At 37.8% G+C, this 19,149-nt stretch overlaps 1 protein-coding gene across 1 annotated transcript in view; it reads right to left on the minus strand.

Moving 5' to 3' along the window:
* LOC106093074 (protein rhomboid) overlaps nucleotides 1–19,149 on the minus strand; it is a 311,556-nt gene that overhangs the window by 255,036 nt on the left and 37,371 nt on the right. Inside the window, exon 4 of the mRNA XM_059360099.1 lies at nucleotides 10,123–10,146. Within this exon, the coding sequence (XP_059216082.1) occupies nucleotides 10,123–10,146 (24 nt within the window). The remainder of the gene's footprint in view (nucleotides 1–10,122; nucleotides 10,147–19,149) is intronic.

A 19,149-nucleotide genomic window follows, 5' to 3' on the forward strand; every position in this document is an offset into this window, starting at 1 on the left:
GACAGATTCAGACCATGCTTGACGTGAATGTAGAATGTTTTAGGAGAAATCATTATGCTTAATTTTAGTCAAATCAGAGGCTAAGGAAGTAAAATAGGGAGGTCGGATTATAAATATGTGAGTTTTATTAGTTAATAGACTGGTTCAGACCATACTTTGCAAAAATGTTGGAGATTGTAAAATAAATTATGCATAATTTCAGCCAAATGGTATAAGAATTGTGCCCTCAATAGGCTCAAGATATACAATTGGGAGATCGGTTTATATGGGTGCTAAATATGGTTAGGGATCGATTGGGACTATACTTGACAAGAATTTTGGAGGTCAGAAAAAAACTGATTTGCAAAATTTTAGACAAAACGGATGAGAATCGTGCCCTCTAGAGGCAGAAGAAATCAATTCGGGCGGTCGGTTTTAATTGGGGCTTTATAAAGATATAGTCCGATAAAGAAGGCGATCAAGAATATATATATATCTGGAGTTGAATACTGCTTGATGTTGTTATCTTAAGGGCAAAAATAATATCTATATCTCTTGCCCTATGAAGCTGTGAAAAATACTCAATTTAATTGTAAAGTGGCGGGAGCGGAGCAGAGTGAAACAAAAATTGCCGGAGTGCAAAGTGTTTACAGGAGCGGAACGGAAAAAAGTACCCGCTCCGGATCCCTGATTGTGATAGGTCTTATACAAATCACTGCTAAAAATTTCAGCAAAATTAGAACATGACCCATATAACACCTATACAAAGGCATATTAGTATACCCCTATCCTATGGTGGTGGGTGTAAACAAGTAAAAGCGTGCTAAGTTTATCCGGGCCGAATCTTGGATTCTGCTAAAAATTTATACAAACTAAATTAATTGAAAGGCATAATTTTATTCTACATACCAAACTTCTGCCGAACCAGCAAAAATTTAAGCTTCAAGGAACCAAACAAGGATAATCGAGAGATCGGTTTATATTGGAGTTATATCAGGTTACAGACTGATTTGGACTTTACTCAGTACAGTTGTTAAAAGTCATAATAGGGGCTCAAGAAGTTAAATCGGGAGATCGGTTTATATAGGAGCTATATCAGGCTATAAACTAATTTGGACCGTACTTGACACAGCTGTTGGAAGTCATTACAGGACATCGCATGCCCAATTTCAGTCAAATCGGTCAAATTTACGACTTGTAAGTACTCAAGAAGTTGAATTGGGAGATTGGTTTATATGGTTGGAAGTCCCAACAGAACATTACCTGCAAAATCTTAGCTAAATTGGACTAAAAATGCGGCTTCCAGGGGATCAAGAAGTCAAATCGGGAGATGGGTTTATATGGGAGCTATATCCAAATCTTAACCGATGTGGCCCATTTGCAATCCCCAATATTTCATGGACCCATGGGCGACCGATCTCTCGATTAAAAGACTTGGCCCTGTAAAAGGTTATGTTAGACTTTTCGACATCCATGTCCTATATGGTTCAGATCGGTCTATATTTGGATATATCTGCCAAAAAAACCAATGTTTTGATCTACAAAACTGAATATTGACTTGTATTTATTAGACCACTTAATGTCCGTGCCGGATTTCACCGGATTATGTCCAAAGGTGGTTTATAAATATTCCCGATGTTGTGGGTATACTTTTTAACTGGTTAATACATTTTTTACTAGAAAGTCTTACATCCTACACAATGCAAGACAAACTAATTTATATATGCTTTTTTTTTTAAATCGTATTAAAAGTACACAAATGAAGATTTGGCAGTTCAAACAAAATTTCGAAATGCCAAGGTGGGGAAGTTAAAATACCTATTAAGGGACCACTCAGGGCTTTGAAATATTGCATATGATCTTGTTACCATTTCAAAAAATTTCAACGAGTTTACTCTACTCGCCACTCCTATAGTGATCACCCTAAATAACCTATTTCGGATGCTGATTGAGGCGGGGATTTGAACCCGTCTTGATCGATGTTTATTACTTCTAACGGGTAAGGATCCGAATGCAGAAGGGCCGAAAGGGTCATGCATATGGCATGGCATATGATTGGGCTACACCCAGAGGTCTCAATGTTAACCCAAAGAAGACTGAAATCTGCCTTTTCACGAGTAAGACGAAGGTGTGCCAATTTGACGCACAACGTTTCCTCAAAAAAAACGATTTCGATATCTAAGTAGGACAAATACTTGGACAGCACACGTAATTGGAAGTGACACATTCAGGAGCGTACTGAAAAGGCTCACAGATGTTTGGCACTATGTTGACAGGCAGTAAGCTTGAAATGGCGCCAGTATTCGACGAAAGTCCACTGGCTTTACAGGAGCCTGATTTGAATTATACTTACTTATGCCGCATTAGTTTGGTGGGCTGCGGTGGAGAAAAAAAGCAATTTACGATGGAACGCTCCTTGACCACAATTTTTGTCTTAGTATTGGATGGAAAATCTTTGGCTATTACAGGCCAAAATATCAAAAAAAAATGACAAAAAAATGTGATAAATCATAATCTGGAAGTTTGATTTTCACCGTAGATGTATGGTCTAGTCGACTTTTGTTCTCAGTACAATCCCAAAAAGCAAAACACATTAAAACGCGATAAGCCCCTTATTATGTTCAAGTCGCCCCACCCTAGTGGTCACCCATAGGAGTGGCGATAAAATGCCCTCCTGTGACACTTCCTCCCTTATATTTATGTCATGGGACCCACAATTTATCCACCTGTTCCTTAGCATATGGTTTATCGAATCTTTAAGGACCCGGAACTGTTTAAGGGTTGGATGAGCGTGTACGGACCGCACATTGTTAAAAGCCCCCTCCATGTTATAAGCCCCTTCCAATGTGTAGTCCCAGGCAAGCTGTGGGGACTTATATATGTAAAAGTCCACCGCACGCTGTGAAAATACAGACCAGATGGACGCTAGATTGTCGACCTACTTCTGTAGTAACGCCGGAAATATACCATCAGGTCCGGGTGTCTTAAATGTTTGGAAGCTCCTCAAGGCTTCCTTAATCACAGTTGCCGTAATAATAAGCCTTCGATTCCAAGATTCCGGTGTAATCGTGAGCTCCGTCTTATCCTGTGGAAAATGCGTTTTCATCAAAAGCCTCAACATGTCCTTCGTTGTATCTGCTCTCAATCCCTTGTCATCTACTAACGTTTCAGTTTGGACATGGGTATGGGGAGAAACATTTCTTCTTGGCGGCGTCATTAACGCTATCGACCTGGTTCCTGAATAGCTTCCAGGAGGCAGGTTTTGCCGCTCTGGTAATCTTATTGTATTCCTCGAGCCGTGTGTAATATACATCGCTTTTTTACGACATGCTCTGTTATAAAGTCTGCGGACCTATTTGACAATGTTGCTGATCTCACCGGTCATCCAGGGATTTTCCTGGGCTGATTTCCTTTCTCGAAAAGGAAACTATCTTCAAAAGAATCCACTGGTGCAGTCGAGATCCTGTTGACATTGTCGTCAATGTCTTCTATGCTTGGAGAATCTAAATTATTTTGTCCAAGTCTTCTTCTGAGTAGTCTTCCGAATTTGGCCAGTTGGTTTTCAACTTACTACGGAAGCTTATCGGATTCGTCGCTGGCCGTGCGATTGTAAACCTAATAGAGCGATGGTTTGAGAAGTAAAGCTCCGTGGAGACCCTCCAATCCTGAACCTCATCGATTAGATTTTCCGAACATATTGTCACATCTAATCCTCCCTAATCCTATAAACAAAGGTAGCGGTGTTACCAATATTAATAACACTTAATATTGGTCGGTCGTTGGTATGCAAGAATTCTGCCAGAGCTTGGACCCGCTTATTAATGTTCTATCCCACAAAATGTGGTGAGAGTTCGCATCGCACCCTATTAGAACCTCGTTTCCTGTATGTTTTGCTTTCCTCACCAGCCATTGCAGCCCCGACGTGGGTGGCGGTGTCGGAGAGTCGAAAGGCAGATAAAGTGATGACAGATATGCTTCACCCTCTCCGTCTCATTAGTGTTGCATCCGACGTTGACAAATCTGGGGAAGATACATAATTTAAATTTTTATGACAAATAACGCAGGTCCTCGGTCGAGTACCAGTGCTAGCATATAATAATTGGAAGTTGATATGGTTCAATCCAGAAACTTTGTTCCGGGTCGTCCATGGCTCCTGCATTAAGGCAATATGAATCCTGCCCTTGCTGATTTTGAACTAATCTAGTCATTCCGTTTGTAACACCTCGAAATATTCGTCTTAGACTCCATAAAGTACATATATTCTTGATCGTTTCGACGTTCTGAGTAGAGTCCGTCCGTCTGTCGAAATCACGATAGTGTTCGAACGCGTAAGGCTACCCGCTTGAAATTTTCCACAGATACTTAATATTGGTGTAGGTCAAAGGGATTGCAAATGGACCATATCGGTTCAGATTTAGATGTTGCTCCCATATAAACCGATCTCCCGATTTGACTTTTGATCCCCGGGAAGCCCCAAATTTTAAGCTGAAATTTTGGATGCAGTGTTCTGTTATGATTTCCAACAACTTTGCCAAGTACGGTTCAAAGCGGTCTATAACCTGACATAGCTCCCATATAAACGATTTCCCGATTTGGCTTCTTGAGCCCTTACAAGCCGCTCCCGTGTAAACCGATCTCCCGATTTGACTTCTTGAGTACTTACAAGCCGCAATTTTTGTCCGATTTGGCTGAAATTTTGAATGTAATTTTTACGTTATGAGTTCCAACTGTGCCTAGCACGGTTTAAATCGGTCAATAACCCATGTTAACCGGTTTCTCAATTATACTTTTTCGGTTCCTAGAAGCCATAGCCATAGTGGTATAGGGTAGATTAATATCCTCCCCTCTTTTCAACCTAATCTGACCTACCACATCCACAGATAGCGAATAGTGGAATGCTACCTATAAAGTGTCTGCAACAACAGTCATGGACAATCAGCGATATTAAGTGGAGAGCCTCAGTGAGACTCCGGGCGGCACCGGCTCATGGATAAATATTGAGTGCGCGATTAAATAACCAATGGCCACAATGCTTCCGCGGCATTCGTTCCTTAGGAACGGATCGAGCTTGCTCCCTTACAGGAGCTTGACGAGGATCGACACCTCCACATGAAAATGTGGCTACAACAACAATATGAGGTCGAAGTAGCTGTGACCCGACCGAAGAATAACAGGGCAACACAAGAGAAAGAAACAAGAGGAATAAGTCTCCGCCCCATCGCCATTAGCGAAGCCAGTCCAGCTTTCTGAGGGGATTAAAACCCTTTAAATAGCAATAAAATTAGCAAATTTTATCGAAAACAATAACATTTTTAAAATTCTGGGGGTTTAAACTTTTCTGGGGAGTGCTTAGCCCACCCCTCGATGCATTTCCTTGCTTATGCTCATCGCATACAAGATACTATTTAGCATACTGTGTGAAAAATTTAAACCTAAAGTCAATGGCGCTATCAATGCGGCTTTAAACTTGAGCTGGCAAAATATCGATAGCACTCTCGATTTTAGTTGTTGGCTGAATATCGACTGATATTTTCCCTATCAGTATTTTCCGCAAAGTTCCACTATTTGCAAAATTGAGAAAAAACCAAAAATTGGCGACCGGATCCCTAAATATCCCAATCATACATTTTCTAACGTTTTTCTCTTTGAGTATTTCAAATATCTTTTGAATCGGTCCATAACCTGATATAGCTATCTTATTAATTCTCCCGATTTTATTTCTTTGTGCCCTCTATAGGCCCAGAGGGCGCAAATTTCATTCGAGTGGGCTAAAATTGTATACAATGATTTCTCTCATGGTTTTCTCATGATTTCTCTCATGGATTTCTCAACTGACTTTATTAAATTTGGTTTTAATCAGTTTATTCATTGATATTGATTCTATATAAACCGATCTCGTGATTTTTAATGCTCATTTTCGTTTTAAATATAGGTGATCCGAAATTAACGATAGTATCGATACTATCGTTATTACACACTCCACCATTGGATGGGGGTATACTAATTTCGTTATTCTGTTTGTAATACCTCGAAATATGCGTCTAAGACCCCATATATTGGGTTGCGCAAAAAGTAATTGCGGATTTTTCATATAGTCGGCGTTGACAAATTTTTTCACAGATTGTGACTCTGTAATTGCATTCTTTCTTCTGTCAGTTATCAGCTGTTACTTTTAGCTTGCTTTAGAAAAAAGTGTAAAAAAGTATATTTGATGAAAGTTCATTCTAAATTTTATTAAAAATGCATTTACTTTCTTTAAAAAAATCCGCAATTACTTTTTGGGCAACCAAATATATTCTTGATCGTCAAGACATTTTAATTCGATCTAGCTATGTCCGTCCGTCCGCACGAATGCTTTTAAATAGTGTAGTTCGGTTGGGATTGGTCCATGTATTGATATAGCTGCCATATTAACCGATCTTTTACACGTGGTGTTTTGGTATCACTTCCAACAACTGTGCTAAGTATGGTTCAAATCGGTTCATAACCTGATATAGCTGCCATATAAACCGATCTTGGGTCTTGACTTCTTCAGCTTTTCGAGGGCGCAATTCTTATCCGATTTGGCTGAAATTTTGCATGAGGTGTTGTTATGACTTCCAACTACTGTGTTTAGTATGACGCAAATCGGTACATAACCTCACAAAGCTGTCATATAAACCGATCTGGGATCTTGACTTCTTGAGCCGCTCGAGGGCGCAATTCTCATCCGATTTGGCTGAAATTTTGCATGAAGTGTTTTGTTATGACTTTCAACAACTGTGCTTAGTATGGCGCAAATCGGTACATAACCTCATAAAGCTGCCATATAAACCGATCTGGGATCTTGACTACTTGAGCCTCTAGAGGGCGCAATTCTACACCGATTTGGCATAAATTTTGTACAACGGCTTCTCCCATAACCTTCAACGTCTGAATCGATCTATAGCTTGATACAGCTCTCATATAAACCGATCTCCCGATTTTGCTTCTTGAGTCCCTACAAGGCGCAATCCGAATGGACTGAAATATTACACAATGACTTCTACAATGTTAAACATTCAATTCATTTATGGTCCGAATCGGACATGATATAGCTCCAATAGCATAACAGTTCTCTTTCATTATTCTTTGTTTGCCTAAAAAGAGATACCGCGCAAAGAACTCGACAAATGCTATCCATGGTGAAGGGTATATAAGATTCGGCCCGGCACGCTCTTACTCGTTTATTATTAGAAATACCAAAAATATAGAATATCGATAGTTTGCCACATCTACTTTGGACCTGGTACATCCTCCATAGACCAGATATTCACACTACTCCAAATCCGGGAAAGAACCCGAGAAGGACAGGTTAAATTTTACCATCTCTTGGTTGACTTCAAAGCCGCTTTCGACAACCCTATACGTTCAATGGTATTTCAAGCCATGTCTGAGTTTGGTTTCCCTGCAAAGTTAATAAGACTCTGCAGGACGACACTTGCTGATACACGTTCCTCAGGAAAGAATCGGTCTGAATCATTCAATGCCAAACGAGGTTTCAGACAAGGAGGCAGCTTATCTTTCGATCTCTTGAATATCCTGCCGGGGAAAATTAGCGCACTACTCACAACAACAAAAACACATGCTACTCGATATCATGGGACGGTCACCGGAAGTAGTAATTGCAACCTTTAAAAAAAATCGAAAGAGAATGAAGGAAAGTGGGTCTGCCAGTAAATGGAGATAAGATAAAATGGATGATATCAATTTCCACAACGCCTTAAACACCCGCGCAGATAAAACCAGTAAGGAAAGGCAAAAGTTGGGCGGTGTCGCCTATATAATACCCTACATCTACCTTATAAATACAATGTGGGAAATATATATAATTTTGAACCAATTTTGATGGACCTCGACGGATGTTTTCCAATGCGTTATTAAAATCCCCGTATCAAATTTCGAGCAAAGCGAAAATGTTCAAGATGTAATAACTACGGTTGCAAACGACAACAAATTACCCAAAATCTGACGAACATACATATATAGGGGAGCTACATCTAAATCAATTTTAACCAAACTTCTTAGATATTGTGGTAGTCATCGAGGAAAGCATTGTGCACAATTTTGGCAATCTGGACCAATTTCTATAGAATTCAGCTGTAATATTAAGAGTCAAAGAAAATCCTTCCTGCCAAATTTCGAGAGAATCGGTTAACAAATGAGCACCTTATTGCATTTTTTCTCAAAATCGGACGAACATATAAATATACCTAAATCTGACCCGATTTCGACCAAACTTAAAGATATTGTGAAAGTCGTCGAGGACAGCGTTGTATAAAATTTTGGGAAGATAAGTCAATAAATGCGCTTGCAGTGGCTCTAGAAGAGAAAATCGGGCGATATATATATATATATCGCCCGATTTTCTCTTCTAGAGCCATCGGGCGATAATATATATATATATATATATATATATATATATATATATATATATATATATATATATATATATATATATATATATATATATATATATATATATATATATATATATATATATATATATATATATATATATATATATATATATATATATATATATATTTATATATATATATCGCCCGATTTTCTCTTCTAGAGCCACTGCAAGCGCATTTATTGACTTATCTTCCCAAAATTTTATACAACGCTGTCCTCGACGACTTTCACAATATCTTTAAGTTTGGTCGAAATATATATATTTATATATATATATATAAATGAGAGCTATATCTAAATCTGAACCGATTTCTATTAAAGTCACCAGTAATGTCTAGAGTCATAAAAAAATAATTCCTGCCAAATTTCGGGAGAATAGGTTAACAAATGACCATTTTATTGCATTACTGAAAATCGGATGAACATATATATTGGAGCTATATCCAAATCTGATATTTTTCCAATTTCAATAGGATTTTTTCAATATCAATTGGATGGCATGGACAGACGGACGGAAGACAGACAGGCGGACATAGCTAAATCGAATCAGAAAGTGATTCTGAGTCAATCGGTATACTTATCAATGGGTCTATCTCTCTTCCTACTGGGTGTTACAAACAAATGCACAAAGTTATAATACCCTGTTCCACAGTAGTGGTGTAGGGTATAAAAATGAAAAATGTTGGGAACCATAACTTTGAGATAGTCAGCATCTTTATCTATCTCGACACCGCCATAACCGAAACGAATGACACCAGTTTTGAAATAAGCGAAGAATAATACTGCCAAGCAGATGCTTCTTTGAATTATGCAAGCAATTTAGAAACCGATCCACCCCTCGACAGACGAAGATTATACTATACAAGACGCTGTCACTGCTCGTGTTGTTATATGGTACTAGTGAAAGCAGACCAGTGCTTGGAGTGTTTGAGAGAAAGATTCTTCGTACAATTTATACACCAGTTTTCACAACTTTATGATTTAACCAGTCCCACAACTTTAAGAATTTTTATGCACAAAAACACAGCTTTTGCTGACATATTTTGGTTATGTCACACGTAAATAACAAATCCAAGTATGATAGCAAAAATGATGAATAGCATGTAAATTGACAACTTTGACGTACATGATGAATTGCAAGAGTGACATGTCATAACACAAGCACATGTAGTGTGAAAGCACCTTTAAGCCTAGGCCAATAAAACAATGTTTACAATAGAGCTCAAATCCAATTGTTTTGAGATAATCTCCTAAACCCGTTTACATTAACATTAAAGTGATTTGCATTTGTCAACAGGGGAGTTTTTGACAATGTTTCTGATGTGATCTGCATTTTTATTGTGTCCAGCATATATATTGTGGTCACCAATTATATTCGTGAAACGATTTCCTTTAAACTTAACTTTTAAATTTTATAATTTCAATAGAAATTGTCACATGTTGAACAAAAGTTCTGCCCAAAATTACCGAAAATAACCGGTATTCAATACAAACGCAGTGTTGCATTTGAATTTCGAAAGAGATGTGCTGGAAATCTCTTCTAATAAGTAGATTTCCTCACACTGAAAATGTAAGGGAAATCTCGTTGCAAAACATGTGATATCCGAAATCTCGTCGCAAATCTAGATTTGCTCCAAGTGTAAACATGGTTTAAGAGCAAACATTGAAGCTAAACCGTAAATTTTTTTAGAATTATAAACTTACCATGTCAAACAAGAGTTTCCATTTCTGTAAATAAAAAAAAATACATAATTAACATAATGAAATAAAAAATCATTGGTTTTTATAGTTTGCAAAATATTTGTTAAAATAGAGTATTAGTAAATACAAATATTAGATAACTTAACTAGATTTAATTCCTTAAAATAAATTTTTTTGCAGATAAGATTAGGGGAAACTCTTTATTGTTTCAATTCTATTTTATAAGTCTGTATTGGTAAGACAACTGTTAGACCATGTAAAACTTCTCTGCGAAGAAATGAGAGACGTCGCATTGGCGGAGGCACTTTGTGCATTTTTGATATTGGTAAAATGAAGTGATTAACCAGTAAGGAAGGGCAAAAGTCGGGCGGTGCCGACTGTATAATACCCTACACCTACCTTATAAGTACAATGTGGGACCGATATCCAAATATGTTTAAACTGTAAAAACTACGGTTGAAAAATGACAACATTATGGCAAATAACCCAAAATTTGACGAACGTATATATATTATTCTGAACCGATTCCGAGCAAACTTCTCAGATAATGTGGTAGTCGTCGAGGAAAGCATTGTGCAAAATTTTGGCTTGATTGGTCTATAAATGCGATTGCAGTGGCTCTTGAAGTGAAAATCGGGCGATATATATCTATATCTAAATCTAGGCCGATTTCTATGAAATTCACCAGTAATATTGAGAGTCATAAGAAAATCATTCCTGCAAAATTTCGACAGAATCGGACAACAAATAATCACTTTATTGCAATATTTCTCAAAATCAGACGAACTTATATATGAGAGCTATATCTAAATCTGAACCAATTTCGACCAAACTCCTCCGATACTGTGGCAGTTGTCGAGGAAAGCGTTTTGCTAAATTTTAGCAAGATGGATCAATAAATGCGCTTGCTGTGACTCTAGAAGTTAAAATCAGGCGATAACTATATATGAGAGCTATATCGAAATTTGAACCGATTTCCATGATATTCACCAGTAATATTGAGAGTCAAGAGAAAATCCCTCCTGCCGAATTTCGAGAAAATCTGTTAACAAAAGACCATTTTATTGCAATATACTGTAAATCGGGCGAACATATATATATGGGAGCTATATCTAAATCTGAACCGATTTTGACCAAACTCTACGTATATTGTGGTAGTCATCGAGGAAAGCGTTGTGCAATATTTTGGCAAGATTGGTCAATAAATGTGCTTGCAGGGGCTCTAGGAGTGAAAATCAGGCGATATATATATATGAGAGCTATATCTAAATCTGAACCGATTTCCATGAAAAAATTTACCAGTAATGTCGACAATCGTAAAAACAAATGATAATTTTATTGCATTATTACTGAAAATCGGACGAACATATATATGGGAGCTTTATCCAGATCTGAACCGATTTTTTCCAAATTTCAATAGGCTTCGTCTCTAGGCCGAAAAACATGCCTGTACCAAATTTGAAGACGATCGGATGAAAACTGCGACCTGTACTTTGTACACAAATTAACATGGACAGACAGACGGACGGACAGACAGACAGGCAGACGGACATAGCTAAATCGAACCAGAAAGTGATTCTGAGTCGATCGGTATACTTATCACTGGGTCTATCTCTCTTCCTTTTGGGTGTTACAAACTAATTCACAAAGTTATAATACCCTGTACCACAGCAGTGGTGTAGGGTATAAAAAGATTTTTATAGCAATTGCATACTTTAAAAATCTTTGTAGTCACTTCAATTTGCCAATATCAAAAATGAACAAAGTGCCTCCGCCAATGCGACGGCTACAAATGCCGACGGAATAAGGTTAGGTTAGGATTATGTGGTAATTTGCCTTCTTGTTCCTACCAATGAACCATCCAGATCGCTTTAAAAATCCCAACAGCTTGCGAATGTTCGCTTCCGCTAAATCTGGCATTGTATCCTAGTCATCCCATCACTTTTTTAATTGCGTGGATCTCCACTTGATATACACTGCATTGATCAGGAAATCGATATGACCAGTGCTAGTTCTTCAGAGTACAAGCTCACCTGGTCGACTAGTTTTCAACCATCCATATTGATGGCTATGTTACATATATTACCAGCGATATCATAGTTCCAATATGTTCTATCAGGAAACGTGGTACAGTACTTTTATTCAAAAAGCGGCTCAGGCAATGTGTTATCCACCCTGCCTGGAACATCGGACATTGTGTCAAGGTGTCCGTAGCCGCCACATGGCCAAGGAGAAAGCTCCCTTATCCTCACAGCAGTGGGTGCAGCAATTTGTCTAACCATAATGTTCGAGGCATTAGGTGTAGCATTAAAGTCAGTGCATCAGATAGTGTCGTCCTCAGTGCCGCTGAGGATACGGTTGAGCACTGAACTGTAGGTGAACTTTTGAAGCGCCGTCCACAAGACAACATCACCATACAGCATTATAAAGGGTGATTTTTTTGAGGTTAGGATTTTTATGCATTAGTATTTGACAGATCACGTGGGATTTCAGACATGGTGTCAAAGAGAAAGATGCTCAGTATGCTTTGACATTTCATCATGAATAGACTTACTAACGAGCAACGCTTGCAAATCATTGAATTTTATTACCAAAATCAGTGTTCGGTTCGAAATGTGTTCATTCACCGTAACGTTGCGTCCAACAGCATCTTTGAAAAAATACGGTCCAATGATTCCACCAGCGTACAAACCACACCAAACAGTGCATTTTTCGGGATGCATGGGCAGTTCTTGAACGGCTTCTGGTTGCTCTTCACTCCAAATGCGGCAATTTTGCTTATTTACGTAGCCATTCAACCAGAAATGAGCCTCATCGCTGAACAAAATTTGTCGATAAAAAAGCGGATTTTCTACCAACTTTTCTAGGGCCCATTCACTGAAAATGATTTGCAAGCGTTGCTCGTTAGTAAATCTATTCTGATCTGATCTGACAACTGCAGTACATAACCAGTGCATGACGCACGGCTTACACCCCAATTTTTTGCCAATGGCACTCTTGCAGGTGTACAGGTGTATAAGGCAAGAGTTGCCATTCTATCCCTTTCAAAAAGATTGATTTAAAGTTAAATTTCCTGTCTAGCAATACACCCAGGTATTTTGTCCTTTCAGTAAATGGGACATTTTCTCCTCCCAACGAGGCAGGTGCCACTGTGGATAACTTGTCTCTCCTGCTGAAAGGAACTACTTCTGTCTTAGACAGATTTATGCCATAGCTAACTTTCACTGTCGCACTTAGAGCTTTCTGAAGTATATCGTTAAGAGTGCTGAGAAACTTTCTCCTAACCGCAATAGCCACGTCATCAGCAAATTATTGTGCCTTTTCCTTCCAGACACAGTACACCTCCTGACCTACAGATCTCAAGTCTGCATCTTTTAATAAGCAAGTTATTAATAAACTTTCTTGCTGCAGTGTCGATGCCAATAAACTCCTTCATGATTGACGTCAATCAAGAATTTGAGACAAATATAAAGTTTTTTTTTTACCCTGGCAATAGAATTCATTCTAGTTTTTATACCCCCTAGTCTTCCAAATCTTGAGTAAATGGTCTTCTTGGGAGAAGGTGATGGTCTCATCGTCCGCTCCATGTTTGCAGCCACAATTTTCCTCCGATCTTTACAAAATGGGGTGTTTTATTCGACATCTACATATGTGTACAAAATTTCATAAAAATCGATCCAGATTTAGATATAGCCCCCATATATATCTTTCCTCCGATATGGAATTTTCAGGCTGTAAAAGCTACAATTTTGGTCCGATCTTAAAAAAATTTAGTACGAGGTGCTGTGTTCGATGTTGTCGAATGTGCACAAAATTTCCTCAAAATTGGTCCAGATTTAGACATATTGTAGCTCCCATATATATATTTCATCCGATATGGAATTTTCAGGCTGTAGAAGCCACAATTTTAGTCTGATATTTACAAAATTTATCATGGGGTGTTTAACTTGACGTCCCAATACGTGTGCAAAAATTTCATAAAATTCGGTTTCGATTTAAATTTTTTACTCCCATATATATTTTTTATCAATATTTCAATAGGCATGCAAAATAAAATTTTGATTAGATTTGGAGATAAGTTTTATATATTAAAAGAAACACGTACACTAGTTTGTATTGCTCTACTAATTTGTTCATGACTAGCATGACCTCTTGTTTCAAAATTAAGAAAAAAAAACATGGAAAGTATATATTCAGTGGTGATCATAAACATCCACTGAGACACACATTTACATTTGTGTTTTAATTTTTCTTCTTCTATCATCACCCTCATAACTAAGCAGCAGTAATTTTCAGCAAACAACAGACGTTTCAGCAGTCAGCCTGTTGCTCTAAAATTGCAGAACTACTGCTGTTTGGCAGAACTACAGCAGACAATGTTTGCTAATTTCAGCATACTTTTTGCTATGAGTGCACATATGAATCTTAATGTCCCATTTGTAATTCTCAACGATCTACATCAGTACAAAAGTATCCATGCAAAATTTTAGTCGGATGATTTTATTCATTCATGCAAAGAGACTCTTCTAATTCAGTGTGCTTAAATATTAAAATTAAAGTAATATTCCTGCAAAAATTATTTTCCATTTATTCCAGACTCGTCGATAGGAAAATTAACTTAAATTCCTTGCGAAAATACTTCCATACATGCAAACGGTTGACAGCTGTTAGGGTGGATTGCTATGGATGAAAAAAAGTTATATTGAATGATTTTAGTAACAAGTATCTTGGAAACCCGCCACCATGGATATTGCTAAAAATTTACACAAAATTTACTTAGTTGAAGGACATACTTTTACACTACGTATAAAATTTCTGCCAAACCAGGAAAAATTTAAACTCCAGGTGCCGTAGATGGCTTGTCAGGAGATCCGTTAACATGGAAGCTATATCAGGTTATAGTCCGATTTGGACCGTACTTAACACAGTTGCTGGAAGGCACAACAGAACACTAAGTGTAAAGTATCAGTCAAATCAGATCACCACTGCGGCTTCCAAGGACTCAAGAAATCAAATCGAGAGATAGGTTTAGAGTGGAACTTTTTAAGGCCCATAGACCGACTTTGACCAACTGACCATACTTTGCACGAGTGTAAGGAGTCATAACAGATCACTAAGTGTAAAGTTTCAGAATAATCGGATAACAATTGCGGCATCGAGGGGCTCAATAAATCTACACGAAGGATCACTTTATATGGTAGTCCATTTGCTGTCCTCAACAACCTACATCAACAAGAAATACCTGTAGAAAATTTCAAGCTGCAAACTTTACGTGTTCGACCGCTATCCCGATTTCGGCAGATGGAGGGACGAACGACCGGATAGGGCTAGACCAACTCAAACGTCGAGACTTTCAAGAACATATATATTGGGTTGCCCAAAAAGTAATTGCGGATTTTTCATATAGTCGGCGTTGACAAATTTTTTCACAGCTTGTGACTCTGTATTTGCATTCTTTCTTCTGTCAGTTATCAGCTGTTACTTTTAGCTTGCTTTAGAAAAAAAGTGTAAAAAAGTATATTTGATTAAAGTTCATTCTAAGTTTTATTAAAAATGCATTTACTTTCTTTTAAAAAATCCGCAATTACTTTTTGGGCAACCCAATAATTTATGAGTTTGATACAGATCTGCTCAGATTTAAATACAATCCTTGTGTTGCAATCTGCCAACTGGCAGCTCTATCGTAAAGCTTGACATTTTTGAGGTTGTACGTACTAAGAACGTTTTGACATACGAGCGCTATTTGTGTTGTTTACAGTAACTTAAAAGATTCATCTCGCCCAAAAAATGGAATGATCGTGCCGTTATTATTTACAACTTTCGGCATGGATTATGAATTCATAGATATGGTGAATTCAACCTAGGTCGTTGTTCACTCCAAGACGAATTTGGTGAAAGTCGCCCAAATCAATTGTTGTTCCAAAAACCTTTGATGCTGTGCGCCAACTGATATTTCAAGATTTTGATGCACCGTGATTTTGGACAACCTTAGACATTAGTGGAACCAGCATACATTCATTTGACCGTCAAAATATTTGCTCACGTTGGAGCCCACAGAATTTATCACTAAAAAAAGGCTCGTATCGATTGGTCGAAAGAAATGCTCCGAAACTACTACATAACAAGTTAAAGCGTGCTAAGTTCGTCCGGGCCGAATCTTATATACTCTCCACCATGGATCGCATTTGTCGAGTACTTTTCTCGATATCACTTTTTAGACAAACAAAGGATAATAGAAAAGAATTGCTATGCTATTGGAGATATATCAAGTTGTGGTCTGATTCGGACCATAATTGAACTAAATGTTGGCGGACGGACAGATGTCCGACAGACAGATGTCCGTCCTTCTATCCGTCCGTCCGTCTGTCTGTCGAAAGCACGCTAACTTTCAAAGGAGTAAAGCTAGCCGCTTGCACGAATACTTCTTATTAGTGTAGGTCGATTGGGATTGTAAATGGGCTATATCGGTCCATGGTTTGATATAGCTGCCATATAAACCGATCTGGGATCATGACTTCTTGAGCCTCTAGAGCCCGCAATTATTATTCAATTTGGCTAAAATTTTATGCAACGGCTGCTATCATGATTTTCAACATACGTGTCAAATATGGTCTGATACGGTCTATAGCCTGATGCAGCTTCCATATAAACCGATGTAGGATCTTGACTTCTTGAGCTCCTAAAGGGCGCATTTCTTATTCAAAATGGGTGAAATTTTACACAACGACTTCTACTATGGTCGCCAACATTTAGTTCAATTATGGTCCGAATCAGACCACAACTTGATATATCTCCAATAGCATAGCAATTCTTTTCTATTATCCTTTGTTTGTCTAAAAAGTGATATCGAGAAAAGTACTCGAAAAATGCGATCCATGGTGGAGAGTATATAAGATTCGGCCCGGACGAACTTAGCACGCTTTAACTTGTTGTGTAGTAGTTTCGGAGCATTTCTTTCGACCAATCGATACGAGCCTTTTTTAGTGATAAATTCTGTGGGCTCCAACGTGAGCAAATATTTTGACGGTCAAATGAATGTATGATGGTTCCACTAATGTCTAAGGTTGTCCAAAATCACGGTGGATCAAAATCTTGAAATATCAGTTGGCGCACAGCATCAATGGTTTTTGGAACAACAATTGATTTGGGCGACCTTCACCAAATTCGTCTTGGAGTGAACAACGACCTAGGTTGAATTCACCATATCTATGAATTCATAATCCATGCCGAAAGTTGTAAATAATAACGGCACGATCATTCCATTTTTTGGGCGAGATGAATCTTTTAAGTTACTGTAAACAACACAAATAGCGCTCGTATGTCAAAACGTTCTTAGTACGTACAACCTCAAAAATGTCAAGCTTTACGATAGAGCTGCCAGTTGGCAGATTGCAACACAAGGATTGTATTTAAATCTGAGCAGATCTGTATCAAACTCATAAATTATTGGGTTGCCCAAAAAGTAATTGCGGATTTTTTAAAAGAAAGTAAATGCATTTTTAATAAAACTTAGAATGAACTTTAATCAAATATACTTTTTTACACTTTTTTTCTAAAGCAAGCTAAAAGTAACAGCTGATAACTGACAGAAGAAAGAATGCAAATACAGAGTCACAAGCTGTGAAAAAATTTGTCAACGCCGACTATATGAAAAATCCGCAATTACTTTTTGGGCAACCCAATATATATGTTCTTGAAAGTCTCGACGTTTGAGTTGGTCTAGCCCTATCCGGTCGTTCGTCCCTCCATCTGCCGAAATCGGGATAGCGGTCGAACACGTAAAGTTTGCAGCTTGAAATTTTCTACAGGTATTTCTTGTTGATGTAGGTTGTTGAGGACAGCAAATGGACTACCATATAAAGTGATCCTTCGTGTAGATTTATTGAGCCCCTCGATGCCGCAATTGTTATCCGATTATTCTGAAACTTTACACTTAGTGATCTGTTATGACTCCTTACACTCGTGCAAAGTATGGTCAGTTGGTCAAAGTCGGTCTATGGGCCTTAAAAAGTTCCACTCTAAACCTATCTCTCGATTTGATTTCTTGAGTCCTTGGAAGCCGCAGTGGTGATCTGATTTGACTGAAACTTTACACTTAGTGTTCTGTTGTGCCTTCCAGCAACTGTGTTAAGTACGGTCCAAATCGGACTATAACCTGATATAGCTTCCATGTTAACGGATCTCCTGACAAGCCATATACGGCACCTGGAGTTTAAATTTTTCCTGGTTTGGCAGGAATTTTATACGTAGTGTAAAAGTATGTCCTTCAACTAAGTAAATTTTGTGTAAATTTTTAGCAATATCCATGGTGGCGGGTTTCCAAGATACTTGTTACTAAAATCATTCAATATAACTTTTTTTCATCCATAGCAATCCACCCTAACAGCTGTCAACCGTTTGCATGTATGGAAGTATTTTCGCAAGGAATTTAAGTTAATTTTCCTATCGACGAGTCTGGAATAAATGGAAAATAATTTTTGCAGGAATATTACTTTAATTTTAATATTTAAGCACACTGAATTAGAAGAGTCTCTTTGCATGAATGAATAAAATCATCCGACTAAAATTTTGCATGGATACTTTTGTACTGATGTAGATCGTTGAGAATTACAAATGGGACATTAAGATTCATATGTGCACTCATAGCAAAAAGTATGCTGAAATTAGCAAACATTGTCTGCTGTAGTTCTGCCAAACAGCAGTAGTTCTGCAATTTTAGAGCAACAGGCTGACTGCTGAAACGTCTGTTGTTTGCTGAAAATTACTGCTGCTTAGTTATGAGGGTGATGATAGAAGAAGAAAAATTAAAACACAAATGTAAATGTGTGTCTCAGTGGATGTTTATGATCACCACTGAATATATACTTTCCATGTTTTTTTTTCTTAATTTTGAAACAAGAGGTCATGCTAGTCATGAACAAATTAGTAGAGCAATACAAACTAGTGTACGTGTTTCTTTTAATATATAAAACTTATCTCCAAATCTAATCAAAATTTTATTTTGCATGCCTATTGAAATATTGATAAAAA

Source organism: Stomoxys calcitrans, chromosome 1 (genome assembly GCF_963082655.1).
Source record: "Stomoxys calcitrans chromosome 1, idStoCalc2.1, whole genome shotgun sequence".
Classification (NCBI taxonomy): domain Eukaryota; kingdom Metazoa; phylum Arthropoda; class Insecta; order Diptera; family Muscidae; genus Stomoxys; species Stomoxys calcitrans.